The following is a 15,390-nucleotide window of genomic DNA, read 5'->3' as shown; positions in this document are numbered from 1 at the left end:
CGCAATGAAATCTTAGCAGAGACCAAAGAAGAGGAGGGAAACTGAATTGAGACTAGAGCTGCACTCTATATCTGTTAGAAGCAATCTGGGACACATGCACAAGTGGCTGAGTATATAAAGTTATCATAGACAAAGCTAAATTCCTGGAATCCTGGGAATTAAGGAGGTGGGCTTGAGAAGTACACTATGTTATGATGTGAAGTTTAAATTAAAACGTTACCAAAAGGTTTCACCACGTCAAGCATTGAAGCTACTGGGGATCTCTGAGATCACTGAGGTCCATCAGGAGGAAAGGCAATGTAACTGTCAATTTACGTGAAGGAAAGGATCAACAGGGGGAAATGCCTCTAAACGTATATGCTCTCTGTCACAAAGAAAATTCCTGATATCTCACTGGCATTTAACGGGAGACAAGAACATGAAATACACTGAGCAAGGCCAGGCGAGGTGGCTCACGCCTGTAATCCCAGCACTTTGGGAGGTCGAGGTGGGCAGATTGCTTGAGCCCAGGAGTTCGAGGCCAGCCTGGTCAACATGGTGAAACCCCGTCTGTAAAAAAAAAAAAAAAAAAAAAAAAAAAAAAAAAAAAAGCCAGGTGTGGTGGCGGGCACCTGTAATCTCAGCTATTTGAGAGGCTGAGGCATGAGAATCGCCTGAACCTGGGAGGTAGAGGTTGCAGTGAGCCGAGATCACGCCATTGCACTCCAGCCTGGGCGACAGAGCGAGACCCTGTCTCATCCCTAAAACCCAACAATTATGATAATGCTTATTAAGATGTTTATCCCATATCTCAACTCAATAGGAGGTAAGGCAGAAACCAAAGTTCAAGGTTGGGGTGGAACTCAAATTGCATAGAGAGAGCCCCGGAGCGATAATGGTAATTAATTTAAGACACGATCCGGACACAATACTGTCAAAGTCGCCATAATTTTGAGTTAACAATGACTTAGAGATTATAAGATATGAGTAAACAGATACGGTCTTACCTTGGATCATCGTTCAACTAGAGTGGGAAAAAGCAGAAAACATTATTGATCACATTACGTTTGTTTGACGTATATATATGCAGATTATATGACAATTAGGTCATGTGTTCATGCACACGGTATGAAAGACTGGAGAATTACTTTAGACCCGTAAACAGCTAAACTGTATTTCCTCATCCTTTTTGGCCCCTCCTCAACACAATGCAGCGGAAACTTTTGCTTCCTTCAAGCCCCGCACCTTCTGTTAGGCTCTTGGATACCCTTAAAATGCTTTGGTTGTTATCTCTGCTCCCTAGACGGAAGACTAGGCGAGGCAAGGGGCTCTAACCGTGGTCAGCTGCTGCATCGTAATACCCGGACGTCCTTAATATACTCCAGTGTCTTTCTGACCTGCCTTGCAGTTTTGGTCAACGGGGCGAAAAGCGCAGATCTAAAGAGAAGCCCCAGGCTACAGGAGAAAGGGCAAGGCTCCCGGGGCCTGTACATACCGCCGGGGACTCGCAGGAGACTAAACAAGTGTCAGGCGGCCAGAAGAAACGGGGATCCCCGCGACAGAGCTATGTAAAGGGTGTCCAAGGATCTAAATCGAGTATGCCTGTGGCCTCCGCAGCCCTGGCAGCTGCTGGCACCCACCGCTGGGACACACTGGGACTGCTTAGCAGGGTTCCGGACAGGCTAACAGAGCTACTCACCTCCCCTATGCACAGCCCCATCACTTCCTCCTTCTCTGTGCTCAGAGCGTGGTTGAGACAAACGAGGAAAGCGTCAGACTCGAGATGAACCGCCTGCACCGCCTGCACCACCTGCACCGCCATCTTGGCCCGACCCTTCTCACGTCCGCCTCGGGCCCACTTAGTCCTGACCAACCGGGTGCTGCGGCGCAGCCTCCCCAGCGCCCCGCGCTCTGCGCTCCGCCCAGGCCTGGCCTTCGGCGCGCGGGTTCCTCGGGGGCGGGGCTTAGGGAGCGGGCGGGGCTGTGGGGGCGGGGCTGTGGGGGCGAGGAGGGGGTAGCGGGCGCGAGGCTGGCGCGCGGGGGCGGGCCTTGGCGCGCGGGGGCGGGGCCCGCCCAGCAGCACCTGGGAAACGCCCGCGGGGTTTGGGGCAGGCGTGGCCGTCGGGGCGGAGGGCGGTGGCCGGCCGCGGTCCGGGCGTCAGGCCGGGCGGCGGGGGCGGCAGGGAGGCGGCGCTCTGGGGCCGCAGGCGGACGTACTCTGTGAGCCGCGCCCGGGCGCCTGGGCAGGCGCCTCCCGAGTACCGGCGCCCATTTTGCCCGCCCGCTAAGGAGACCCGTGCGCGGCCTACACGCTTGGGGGACAGCCCTTTAAGACGACATCTCCGCGAACGCCGGCCTCTTGAGCCAGGGGGACGCTCTTTTGAAAGTCAGTCCCAAAACAGTTAAGGTTTTATTTTATTTTGTTTTATTTCCAAGTCACAGCCCCCGAATCTCGTACAACTCTCCCTGGACCACTTCCGGTTGCCGGCCCGCGCCTCATAACTTCGGTTCGAGTGACCTCGGCCCGGGATGCCCCTCGGCTCACCCCGGGCTCACGTCGCGATCCTGGCTTGAGTGGCCCAGGGTGGGAGACCTGGAAGTTTTAGCCTAGCTGTTCTCAAGGCGGATTAATTAGCCCAAGAAACATTATATTCATGTGAGTAACCTTTTGCAGAAACAGTGTTATACTGTATCTGAAAAAGTATCACTCTTAAGCTTGGCTGCTGCTACTTTCTACAAAGGCTTTTAGGTAGCTATTTGTTGGATACAGGGAAGGGGAAATGGAGAACTTCAGTTTTTATTCAAGTTCGGATGTATCACATTAGGTATCCAGAATGCAAGTTTCCTCGGGTCTCCTTGTCTCGATGATATCAGACAGTGAAAATATATGTAAAAGTAATTTTATTTCGAGGTTTGTGAAACGTGCCAAGGATAAAAGTACAGATCTTCCAACTCACAAGTCTAGGAATCACACGTGGATTTTGGAAGCGATTCTAAATCAAAGCACAATATATGCCGTGCCGCCTCCACAGCCCGTCCGTGTTCGTGTCTTTGATTTGGTTTTCTACTTTGTGTAGTTTTGAAGCCAGGCAGGTATGGCAGTACTGGAAAGGGAACATTCCCAAGGTGCTACTTCAAGTGTTGATGCTTTGCTCTTTTCTCCCAAGTCAGTTCCAACCCAAGTCTCCCCACACATAGGGTCCCCATCCAGTGCAACGATCTGTAATGTGCACGCCAGCAGCCTCCGTTTTTACCTAACGATCTGTAAGGATCACGTGGCACATCTTTCTATAATTAATTTGATCATGATGAAGGTTGGAAAATTTTCGTGTGCAGTTACATTGGACCTGTCTAAATTTTCTCTTGTTTCAATTTTATATCATATGTTATTTTCAGTTACTGTTTGTGGCTAGTATGCCCCGTCCTGATGGAGCAGGAACGGCTGTTCTTATTACTATGATATTAATATTTGGTGATGGGATATAGTGCCTTTAGGCACTTTCAAGAAGAAAAATACCTTTTGTTTGTTATCGGCGGTAGTCAATCTCATATTCCAGAATGAGGTTCACTAACTTTTCTAATGCTCATGGCTGCCTTTTACAGCTCCAGGCATTTAATTGGAGTAGACCAAAATTATTAACATTTATGGCAAGCTTATTATATGCTACATACTAAGCATTTATATGCCTGGTACATGTAAACTGCCCCAGTTGAAGTCAAGCTCAACAACTTCCCCACTGTGTGACCTTGAGCAAGTTACCTAACTTCTCTGTGCCTTAGTTTTCCTCACCTTTAAGTGGGGATGATAATAATACTGCCCACCTCATAGCGCCCTATGAAGATTGTGAAAATTAAATGAGTCAATATATGTAAACATATAGGAATGCTAAATAAAGACTATCGTGATTAATATGTTCTTTAATTCTCATTTTACACCTCAGGAAACTGAGGTGGAGAGACGTTAACTTGTCCAAGGTCACAAAGCTAGTAAGTGACAGACTCAGGACTCGTACACAGGCCTGGGCCTGTGGTCTTGGTAATTTCACTCATTGTAATTGGACGAGTTTATTAATTGACTTCTAATAAAATAAGCGTATTCAACTGATCAATGTTTAAAAACTGTTCATCAACCTGGCAATTAAAGCAAACTATACTTATTTTAAAAAGACACAAAAGAATTTATTCTGTAAAGGAAAAATGATAGTTTTACTTAGATTACTACCTAAGAGCCCTTCTATCTTGTATGTCACCCATTTAAAACCTAATTTACAAAATGCCTTACTAAGAAATTGTCTGTCTGGGCCAGTGTGCTCTCTGGCCCCGAAATCAAGGTGACCCTCATGGGGACAATCTCTTCTAGTGGATGATAAAGTTATGCAGTTATCTAAACATTTTTGGAACTCATTTGTATTTGCAGCTGGCAGTATTCCTTGAGTTGAGTTGCACAAGTTTATATTCCATGTATTGTATTGCACCTTGTACCTAAGTCTATGTTGAGGTTTTAAAAGATTCGTCTTAGTTCGAGAAGTCCTGAATTTTGTAAACAAGTATCATGTGCAAATAAAATGTTCTCTAGTCAAATAAATTTGGGAAATGTTAACATAAAGTTTCTTTACTGCATAACTTGCCAGAACAGTTACTACACTAATGTGCTTTATGACTCTCCAAGATTCCCAAACTTATTTGACCAAGGAAAATGTTGGGAGCAAGTTTTCTAAGAATCACATTTTTCCACTCATAAAACCTGTGATTTTATAGGTTTTGATCTGAATCCCTCTCCCTCAGCCTTTGCATTTCTGTGCTGAGGATTTTGTTCGTGCTCATATGGTGACTTCTCTGTCCCTTGGTCACTGCAGTTGTCTTTCTCTGGGCCTGCATGCCCTCTGAATGGTAGCACACACAAATCCAGGATACTGCTGAGAGGTGGTTCCCAGGCTCATCCCTCTGATGCCCAGCATATTGACCTTCGGGTCACAGCAGCACATCACACTGCCTTTCTTCTGAGAATATTTTGTAGTAACTCATAGGCCTCTTTGTAGTGACTCAGTAACTCAGACCATCATCTCCAATCTCTTTGCCCTCTATTCCACTGGCATTATTTCCTTTTAATGTCAGTATAACCAATGCAATTTTGCTTTCCATTCAAAACAAATTTAAATGTCAACATGTTGGTTGTTGCTAGGACTTATCTATGAAGTTGAGATGGTCCTGAAACCCTTAACACATGGTTTCCACTTTTTTAAAACAGTTATTGGCCACATTTAAGTCTTTTGTGCTTGAAATCCGAATTTAATATATTTTATTTTGACATTAGTATTTACCAGGTTTTTGTTTGTATTTCTCTTTTCCAAAGCTCTGGGAAGGAGGAGAGGCAAAACAACTGTATCTGCAAATGGGAAAAAAGGGGGGGGCTTTGGAAAAAAATTATGTATAGCCAGAGGCTTATGCCTAGAGAATCAATCTCTACCCACATATACGTAGCCAATCATGACAACCACTGTGGCGTTCCTTTGTTTCCCTTCCCTACCCACCATACATATACACCTGTTCACAGAAACATTGCTTGACCAGTATCTGAGACTTGGGGTGCCCAGAACTGTGTCATTCCTGCTGTTGAGCAGTATACAGTACTTTGCTTTCGGGAAGACAGGACTTGCGAAATAAGCAAAGCAAATGTGTAAGGTGGTTTTGTTTAAATATAAATGTTACAGTAGTCAAAAGAGGCAAGAATTTTCTAAAGTTTTCATAGAGGAGGCAGGCACCTGGACTCTGCTATAATAGCACTTAAGATAGGCAGAGAGGCCCAGGGAGGCATTTTAGGCAAATGGAAAGCAAGAGCAAGGGTATGGAGCTAGAAATGAGCCTGGTATTTGGGGAAAGTTGATCTCAACTGCAGTGGTAGTTGTAGTGCCTGCTGGAATTGGTGACATATAGGATGTAGCAACTGAATAAGAGGGAGAAATCCAAGATAAGTCAAAAGTTTTGAGTCTGCAGGATCAGGAATGGTGGTGTTGCCATTGACAGAAATCAGGATTTGGTTAAGGAGAAAGTTTAGATGAGTTTGAAATGAGAGAGCACATATGTATGAAAACTAAGGAGCTTGCACCAGGCTCAGAGTCAGATGCACTCAGGGTATAATGGGTGAAGCATCTGGTTGCTCTTGACAGTCTCACTTTGAGGACTCTAACAACCACCCTCCCACGCTGCATTTCCTTTCCCACCTAATGAGAATAGGAGGTCTTTGTTTTGTGGGGCAGCTCCCCCAATGCCGTATCTATACTCTGGCCAAAGGTAGAAATACAGTACAACTGCGCTATAATGCTGTGAGTAAAGTCTAGAAGATTCACTCATGCAAATGCACATCAAGTTATTGTGAGGTCCTAAAATGAGATCTGGGGCTTGGGCAGAGGATCATTATAGAGAGAGTTTGCCCTACCACTCAAATGCTTCAGGAGGTATGCTTCCTTTACACCTCTCAAATGTGCTTCTGGTCTTCTGGCTTAGGAAGTCAAAATTTAAACCTAGTCCTCTATGGAAACATGGGCTCCTGTAACATCCTGCAGAATTACTAAAATAAAACAAGGACCTAGATGGATAACTTTCATTTGCACTCACTCAGCTCCAAATCACTGTGATCCCCAAAATCTCTTGCAGCTCAGAAATTCCATGAAGCTAGCTTACTTTTCCTAACAAGAAAATCCCCTTCTAGAAATGCCCATCCGCTATTTGTAAACTTTCTTAGTACACTGATAAATAGATCCTTTGCCCTTAAAACAAACTTTCAATTTCAACTCTGAAAGCCATGCATATATGTCCTTCAGAATCTTACCTTTTAAAATGGAAACTGCTTGGAAGTGGCTTTTACCTGGGGAATATGGCATGCATGTGTCTGTTATACTGCCTTCCTGCCAAAATAAGTGTGTCCTTAGGCACGCTCTTTGCATATTCTATTGCTAACTACATTTTGCCAGACACCGCTTGTGAATGCAGTACGTGTGAGACCACTGCCCCGCTTCCTGTAGTGCTAGTCCTACATTTCCACAGAACTCCTCACCTAGCCAAATTCTTGAGCGCTTTGCAGTCAGCAGCACTACCTGAGGCTCTGCCTGAGTGTCACTTCAGTTGTCTTGCAGAAAGCTTCAGATGTCCTTGGTTCTATTTAGGTTGTGCAAATAGACATATATGAGGTTTGGTTCTGGTTAGTGGTTGCTACTACCAGATCACCTTGCTTACTGGTGAGTTCATTCAAACCCAAAAAGTCACACCTGTGTCCTGTGCGCGGGTGCTGCAGGCTTAGGTGGAGAAAAGCAGGGCTAGAATTGGAACCCAAAGCCCAGAATGGCAGGAGAGGATGTGGGGGCTCCACCCGATCACCTCTGGGTTCACCAAGAGGGTATCTACCGCGACGAATACCAGCGCACGTGGGTGGCCGTCGTGGAAGAGGTAACTGTTTACATTTTGCTTATTTCTTTGATTTTGCTTTCAAGTAACTTGGTTTCTATTCCAGTCTCAATATTCTGAAGTCTTTGGTTTTATTTTTGATCATTCCTTTCCATTAGGAGACGAGTTTCCTAAGGGCACGAGTCCAGCAAATTCAGGTTCCCTTAGGTGACGCAGCTAGGCCAAGTCACCTTCTTACCTCCCAGCTACCTCTCATGTGGCAACTCTACCCGGAGGAGCGCTACATGGATAACAACTCTCGCTTGTGGCAGATACAGCATCATTTAATGGTACACATGTTGCTTAATTATTTTCCATTGTATTGAGACTCTCGTAACAGAGTACTCCATAAATTTTTCTTTTTCTGACAGGTCAGGGGAGTACAGGAGCTGTTGCTTAAGCTTTTGCCTGATGACTAACCTGGTATGTATTTCTATTTCTCCTCCGTCCTCCCCCTCTTTGTTTTGGCTCTATTCAGTTGTGGTGATTTTAATGATTTTTTTTTCCAGGTGCTGGGATTCTACGAAGATATGCTCCTTTGTTCTGTTCAGTATTTGGCAATCACTTCATCCACTACTGCAGTGCACCCACCCTTGGGCCTGGGGGGAGGGAGTGGGTTGAAAAACTGCTCAAGAAACAGAAGTTTAGGAAGGGTCATGAAGAATACTGCAAGTGAAACTGCAGAGAGAGGTTACGTAGGCAGAAAGCAAGTCAACAAAAGCACTTAGTCAGGATCCGTAACTTGAAATTGACTCCTTTGGAAATTGCCATAGAACCCTTAATGGACATCATCGGCTGGACCTGGGATCTGATGAATCCCACAAAAGTCAGCACCTTCTACAGAACAGATGCCCTGATCACCAAGGACTTGGTACTGATTTAGAGAGAAGAGAGCAGCTCCTAGCAGCATCAACATCTATTTGTCGCTTATTTGCCCTGCAGCAATTCACCTGCCTTTCCTTCTCCCATCCTGTAAATATCCTAGGTTTTGCTCCAGTGTTTCCCATCCCAGTACTGACCTAATTTGGATCTACTGAGTATTTAGAGGGCTCTGAAAAGAGATATGCATTGATGAAATTAGCTACAAAGGCTTCTGGGCCTTTTTTTCTATCTGAAATCGTGTCTTCAAATTACTGGAAGTTGCTGATCAAAATTGTGGGTTCTTAAATTCATTCTCTGATTACAGATATTTTAAATAAGCTGGTTTCTATAAGAACTTCAAGAAAAACCATTTTAGCTGCTTAACTGGCACCTTTCTCAGGAAGTAATAACACCAAATATTGCTGATTCCTAGGAAAACATTTACTACTTGTAAAAAAATTTCCTGAGTTAAAGTAGTCATAACAGTTTATATACATTAAAAGTAAGGTTTTACTTTAAAAAAAAAAAAAGTCTTGGGAATAATAGCTACCATGTATTGAGTCCTTTCTGCCTTCCAGGCACTATTGTATGTACCTTATATACTTTATCACATTTATCCTCCTGTCAATGCTTTGAGGTAGGTATGATTCCCATTTTATATATGAGTAATAAAAAAAGCTCAAGGAGTTTAATCATTTATCAAGGGTTTCTTCTGCGAATGATAGAGCCAGGCTGCGCCGTCGGCTCCTCTAGCCTAACGTTGGTTTACAGTATTCAAAAAGAGTTGATTGAATTCAAGGTTTTTTTCTTCCATGTAAAGCTATTTATATCTTCCAAGCCTAATGAAATGGATATTATAAAAATACAGTTGATTCATCCTGTGTTTGGGAAGAGTATTTTTAGTGTAATTATTTTCCAGCAATTGTAAGGGCATACTGCTTGTCTCAGAAGAAAATTCCACGTAGAGGGGCTTTAAAGTCTTTATGGAAAAAAGGAAAATAAAAATCATTTTTCTTGTTTTAGTTTTCTGGATATGCCGCAGAAGGATCCGTGCCAGAAGCAAGCCTGTGAGATACAGAAATGTTTACAAGGTAGTACATTGTAAAATGCTTTAAAAATATTTTTCCACTGTGAACTAACTATAAGAGACCAATTATTCTTTTATCTGTATTAACTCTTTTTTAAGAATGTAACATATGTGTAATTATCCTGAAGATTCTCTTCATTGTATCATCAAAGATGGAGAAAATAAAAATGTGATCAAAGCTAGGGGTTTTCACTCCAGGTGATTAGCATCACCTGGAGATCTTTAAAAACTTACCTAGAACAATTCAGACTTCCTGGGGCTAGGGTCTGGCTGGGAATCAGGCGAGAAAACTAACCAGGTGATTTTAATGCACAGCCAGAGTTGAGAGTTACTGAGCTAAGCAAAAGGGTTTTTTTGTTTGTTTTTACTAAAAGGCTAGTTTTAAATTGGTTGGTTATACTTCACTGCAGCTGACAATTCACTTTTTAAAAGCAATCTGGAAGAGGTGGGGTTGAAATAACAATTGGAATTCAGGCTGCCAAAGCCATCAGCTAACTCTTAAAGGCAGAAGTGAATCTCAACTAAAGCATATTTGAGGTGATTTGTCCATTTGTCCAACTACTAAGTTTGACCAAATGTTGGAGGATTTTAGTTTTCTAATCAGTAAATGATTATTGCCAGAAGAGCAAATAGAAAAAGCTATAAGGCTATCTGAATTTGAAAAATTTTTAGTAAGTTTTCCCCACTAGTAAAGTAATAGATACAGATGGACAGTCATGAAAATATAGAAAGGTATGAAGGAAAAATGTTCAGAGTTCCCCCAAAGATTCACCACCAAAGAAATCCTTTGTGTATTTCCTTGGACTTTTAGCTTTCATTCTTGGACTTTTCATTTTTTGATGTAAGCAATATTTTATAAAATCTTTTAGATTAAAATCTGGATGTATAATAATGCCATTTTAGTTAAACTTTTCTTCCCTCCAACTTTAAGGAAAAGGAAGAAGTTTTTTGCATTGAATTCCTTCTCCCAAATCCTTACCTTGTTTGAAATAACCCATGGCTAAGGGAAAAAATAAGTTAAAAAGAGCTGGTGACACCCCCTTAGCACAGTGTGGGAGGATTGAGAACTGGAAAGACTAAGAGTTAGCATTAAGCACTCACTAGATGACAAGCACCGTTATAAGGACATTATACATATTAAGCCTTTCATCCATGAGGTAGGTGCTACTATGACCCCCATTTCATAAAGGGGAAAACAGACACAGAAGTTATGTAATTTGACTAGGGTCACATAGCTAGTAAGAGGTATGGTGACAATTTGAACATCCCACAACCCCACCCTTGGTCTAGCTCCAAATCTGGACTGTTACCCACCCTGCTATACTGCCTTTCTAATCAGAATTGTCTTTCCTATCCTGAGCTAACTACTATGTACCCCATTTTAGTACTGGGGGACTCATTAACTTCAGCTGACCTAGAGCTTTTAGGTCAGGTCCTTCTTAACTTAGTGTTTATGTATGGTAGGGATCTGTAAATGTTTTATGAAAAAGGCCAAACAAGTAATATTTTAGGCTTTGGAGGCCAAAGGCCTTTGTTGTATATATTGTGTATGTGTTGTGTGTTTACAACCCTTTAAAAATCTAAAATCCATTCTTAGCTCCCAGCTGTAAAAACGGGCTGAATTTGACCCTAAGGCTGCAGTTTGCCAATTCCTGATGCACAGCCTTAGTAGGGGAGGTCTAACAATCAGCTTAAACTGTATGCAAAATAATGTGTGGTTTAGGTGCATTTTCCTAATTCATCAAATTAGTGACCAGTAATAATAATGATGTTAAAAACCAATGTCCTGGAAAAAGGTGCATGCTATCAACTCAACCTTGAAGGAAATTATATATTAAAATCGCTTTCAACCACTTTGTAAATCATACTTTTCTTCCTAATGAACCTGTTGACAGGTCTCTAAATTTGAAAGAATTCAGTGGATTTTGGTATATCTTCAGTGAAAAGGGGTGGAAGCACTGATCTAAACTTCCCTGTACCTTAGTCCTATGAGATCATGACTAGACTCTGCCTGTATGTTTTTCAGCCAACAACTACATGGAATCAAAGTGTCAGGCTGTCATCCAAGAACTGCGTAAGTGTTGTGCTCAGTATCCCAAGGGAAGATCTGTCGTCTGTTCAGGATTTGAAAAAGAAGAGGAAGAAAACCTAACACTGAAGTCTGCATCAAAGTAAAGTTCTGCTGAAGTGCTGCTCCATGTTTCCACCAAATGAATTTTTTTTATCCTCCTGACTTTCTTCAGGTCAGGTAGCAGCAAATAGCAAATGAAAAAGTCAGTTATAAAAGTTAATGAATATGCCATCTATGCAGAACAGGCAGAAATATAAACACATTAAAAGACAAATATGTAGAATGTAATATACTGAGCTGCTAAAATAAACCTGTTTAAGAGAAAAAGTTTGGTTTTGTACTAAATGTATTTTAAGACTATTAGATATAGGGTATTAATGAATTCTCTTGAAGTTCAGACCACTAGTGCCATTCATCAAACTTAAGTCCTGTGAGGTATGTTAGGTGAAAGGACTCACTTCCAGCATCACAATTTTGATGCCTTTTTTTTTCTTGAGATGGAGTCTCACTCTGTCATCCAGGCTAGAGTGCAATGGTGCGATCTCAGCCCACCGCAACCTCGGCCTACCGGGTTCAAGCCATTCTCCTGCCTCAGCCTCCCGAGTAGCTGGGATTATAGGCATGCACCACCACGCCTGGCTAATTTTTGTGTTTTTAGTAGATGGGGTTTCACCATGTTGGTCAGGCTGGTCTTGAACTCCTGACCTCATGATCTGCCCACCTCGGCCTCCCAAAGTGCTGGGATTACAGGTGTGAGCCAATGTTGATACCTTTTATAGATTACATGCTAAATTAATTCAAAGTTTCCTTTAAACTAACTCATTACCTTTTGCACTTCCAAAAATACAGAGCAAAAAGTGTCTTTCCAGATGCCAGTAAGAGCATTTCTTTCTGCTTTTGCATCCCCACCCCAGCAACTAACCAGAAGTGCTTAATATTCAGTCAGTGGTAAGAAAGGCATAGAAATGATGCTTGTAATGTTTAATGATCCTTAATTTATCATGAAGGAACTGAAGAAAAAATTTTCATTGGAAGTCAGGTAGGCAGCAAGATAATTCAAACTTAGTTGGTTTATCTGTTCTTCATATCGTAATAATAAAAACCTGTTACAGAGGATCCAGACAATATTAATACAAAGCTGCTGAATGAAGCCTATTGACAGTTGTCAGTCACTTTATGAAGTAGGAGGAGGCAGCATGCAACAGGCCATTTGCTTTCCTCAAATGGATGTTTGAACCACCAAAGTCCGTCCTCTAAAAAAGAAAAAGATGACTAAAAGCAGGAACAATTTCTGCTAGTTTCCTGATGTTAAAATACCATGATTATTTGAGACCAACTGTTTTCCTTAAAGCAGCATTCCTCAGAGTGTTTCTAGGAATTGCTGTAACCAGAAGAAAAAAAAAAGCTTCTGTGTTCAGGTAAGTTTGGGGAATGCTAGGTTGCATACAAGTAAACAGGTTAATTTCCTGTCAGACTTCAGAGCTTTCAAAAAGCCTAAGTGAACCTGTTTTGCATCTGTGTGTGTGAATGCTCTCCAGAGAGACTTAGAAAAATGCTGCCTTAGAGACGTTTGGTTCACAAACCAGAGTAACAGAGCTAAATCCCCATGAAATTTAAATGAAGTCTTGTGTTAATAATAAAACATTATACAACTTTAATGTTACACCATCTACAAATCTAAATTACATTTAAAATTATCAGTTGATAGTGGTACTAGGATTTACTTTAGGAATCACTGCATGATCAAATAGATTGTTTTTCTGTGTTTTATTGCTTATTTTTACTGAGTTAACTACTCCAGTTTCAGACTCTTTTAAATGTTTTTACGCTAAAGTATATGTATTAGTCCATTGTTGCATTGCTATAAAAAATGCCTGAGACTGGATAATTTATAAAGAAGGGGTTTAGTTGGCTCACAGTTCCATGGGCTGTACAGGAAGCATTGCACTGGTATCTGATGGGCTTCTAGGGATGCAAGTGCAAGGAAACTTAACAGTCATGGCAGAAGGCAAAAGGGGAGTGAGCACTCCACATGGCCAAAGCAGGAGCAAGAGAGAGTGAGGGGTGAAGTGCCACACACTTTTAAATGACCAGATCTCATGAGAACTCACTATCATGAGTAAAGTACCAAGAGGGGATGGTGCTAAACCATCCATGAGAAACCCACCCCCATGATCCAATCACCTGTCACCAGGATGCACCTCCATTAGGGAACACAGTTCAACATGAGACTCAGTGGATCCAAACTGTATCAGTATACTACTTTCTTTCGGTTTTGAAAGGTTCAAATCAGTTCTTTCCTTTAAAGGATTGTCTCAGTGTAAGTCAACAAATCTATTTGAAGACATTAATTTAACTCTTATTATTCTTAGCTACTATTATGATATACAAAAAAATAAAATAGCCATTATAAAAGGCTTAACATTTACTGAGTGCTTCTTATTGCTAGGGACCAACATTAACACTGAATGTCAGTCTTAAGGAAAGAACTCTAGGAAGGTGAAAACTATGATCTCCCAGTTTAGAAACCGCCCCCCCCCCAAAAAAAAAAACAACCGTTAAGTTGGCTATTAGTGATGCTACATTTAATCACTTGGTTAGTGACTGACCTTTTAGCTAGAAAAAGCCCTTGCTCTTCCACTTTGCCACAGTGCAACAACTCCTTTCCTTGCATTCACTCCATACGATTCCTAAGACATTTAATGAACTATAATATTACACTTGTGTTCAGTGTTCAGAAGGCATCTGAAGTTGTATGGCACTTAATATAAAAGGCCTTAAAGCCCTGTTAAGCAAAACTCTTCATTTTTTCAGCACCAGCTTCCAACTCTGTACTTCAGTGGTTCTCAGTCTCAGCTGCTCATTAGAAAAAGCTAAGACTTTAAAACCTTGGGATGCCTGAACAGCACCCCAGACCAGTGAAATCAGAATCTGTAGGATGAGAGCCAGGCATTAGTAGTTTTTAAAATTTCACAGGTGATTGCCAAGTACAAGCAAGGATGAAAACCACTGCTCTCAATAATGTCATTTCTTACCATCTTAAAATTTAAAAAGACAGTTTTGACAAGTCAATAAGCTGACTTTAAAGCTTTATACAAATGTGAAAAAGTGCAACACTGTTTTCTTTTTAAAAAGAAGTATTAAGATTCATGACCCTTAAAAAGAATACAAGCATCAGAAATATAAGCTACACCATATGACTTCTAGAAAAATCAGGCTCAGAACTAAAATAGGTTTTCTGCCCAATTACTCAAATGTTAGTGTGACCTCTTAGAGAATTGGGCAGAAAATGTATTTTAGTTCTGGGCCTGATTTCCGAGAAATCATACTGGATTTCATGACATAAATGAAGCTGATAATTTGGTGGAGGGAGCAGAGGGCAGCAGTCAAATTTTTATCTGGGGTCCAAAACTGGCTGTGAGCTTCCCTCTGAGAAGAAATTGACATCATCATGAAACATTGATGATACTCAGAAATTTCAAATCCATCAGTGTACCATTTTTTTTTTCAAGCAGATTCCCAAACTGTTCCAAATAAGAGCCCAGCCATTAGTTATGCCCATCTTTCTGGCAACCATCAAACGAAAGAATGATGGAGAGACTATTCTTACAATAGTTAACCACACAATAACTCTGCTTTCCAAAACCAGAAGCACCCACCCCAAGAGTATGTTGGCTAGAATTATGCAAGAGTTCATTCCTTGTAGAATCTGGTCCTCCAACTTGAATCGTCTTCTGCCAGCATCCATGAGACAGTAACTGCCCAGATCCAGTAGCAAGGACTGTCATCCCAGTGGTGGGGGAGTCAAGAACCCCACTGTCCTGTTAATGAATATCTGGAGGCTGAATGGCAGGAGATGGCAGCATACAAGTGGCCATTTGGGAGGAGAGTCATGCTAATAGATTATCACAATGACAGTAACACGACAATGGGCTGCTCAGGCAAGGGTCCC

At 41.9% G+C, this 15,390-nt stretch overlaps 3 protein-coding genes across 10 annotated transcripts in view; 2 read left to right on the top strand and 1 right to left on the bottom strand.

Annotated features, from left to right (window-relative positions):
* Window positions 1-1,821, bottom strand: part of BRCC3 (BRCA1/BRCA2-containing complex subunit 3) — a 48,241-nt gene extending 46,420 nt beyond the window's left edge. For 2 of the 4 annotated variants that reach the window (XM_005595046.5, XM_005595047.5), the window contains exons 1-2: window positions 1,679-1,821; window positions 987-1,003 (exon numbers count right to left, since the gene is read on the bottom strand). In XM_005595046.5, the coding sequence (XP_005595103.1) occupies window positions 987-1,003; window positions 1,679-1,801 (140 nt within the window). In that variant the 5' untranslated portion in view covers window positions 1,802-1,821. Of the gene's footprint in view, window positions 1-220; window positions 550-986; window positions 1,004-1,678 lie in introns of those variants that run through there. The other 2 variants (XM_065538719.2, XM_074029747.1) reach the window with 2 other exon arrangements.
* A 209-nt stretch (window positions 1,822-2,030) lies between these two features.
* MTCP1 (mature T cell proliferation 1) lies at window positions 2,031-11,500 on the top strand. 2 transcript variants are annotated; one of them, XR_001487890.4, is made up of 6 exons: window positions 2,031-2,635; window positions 7,271-7,422; window positions 7,539-7,709; window positions 7,791-7,842; window positions 9,304-9,371; window positions 11,394-11,500. XR_001487890.4 is itself a non-coding variant. In XM_015444061.4 (5 exons), the coding sequence occupies exons 2-4, from the start codon at window positions 7,318-7,320 to the stop codon at window positions 7,836-7,838; spliced, it is 324 nt and encodes a 107-aa protein (XP_015299547.1). In that variant the 5' UTR covers window positions 2,031-2,635; window positions 7,271-7,317; the 3' UTR covers window positions 7,839-7,842; window positions 7,929-8,391. The 2 variants fall into 2 exon arrangements, 1 of the variants encoding a protein (XP_015299547.1); XM_015444061.4 differs by lacking the exons at window positions 9,304-9,371; window positions 11,394-11,500 and adding an exon at window positions 7,929-8,391.
* CMC4 (C-X9-C motif containing 4) lies at window positions 2,031-11,765 on the top strand. 4 transcript variants are annotated; one of them, XM_005595043.3, is made up of 3 exons: window positions 2,031-2,635; window positions 9,304-9,371; window positions 11,394-11,765. In XM_005595043.3, exons 2-3 carry the CDS (start codon window positions 9,314-9,316, stop codon window positions 11,540-11,542), a joined length of 207 nt encoding a protein of 68 aa, XP_005595100.1. In that variant the 5' UTR covers window positions 2,031-2,635; window positions 9,304-9,313; the 3' UTR covers window positions 11,543-11,765. The 4 variants fall into 4 exon arrangements, with proteins under 4 accessions (XP_005595100.1, XP_005595101.1, XP_015299548.1 ...); XM_005595044.4 differs by having other exon boundaries at window positions 2,228-2,365; XM_015444062.3 differs by having other exon boundaries at window positions 2,242-2,380.
* Window positions 11,766-15,390: the final 3,625 nt, after the last annotated feature.

The sequence above is a fragment of the Macaca fascicularis genome, chromosome X, assembly GCF_037993035.2.
Source record: "Macaca fascicularis isolate 582-1 chromosome X, T2T-MFA8v1.1".
In the NCBI taxonomy this organism is placed as follows: domain Eukaryota; kingdom Metazoa; phylum Chordata; class Mammalia; order Primates; family Cercopithecidae; genus Macaca; species Macaca fascicularis.
This window is presented reverse-complemented; position numbering and strand designations above follow the sequence as displayed.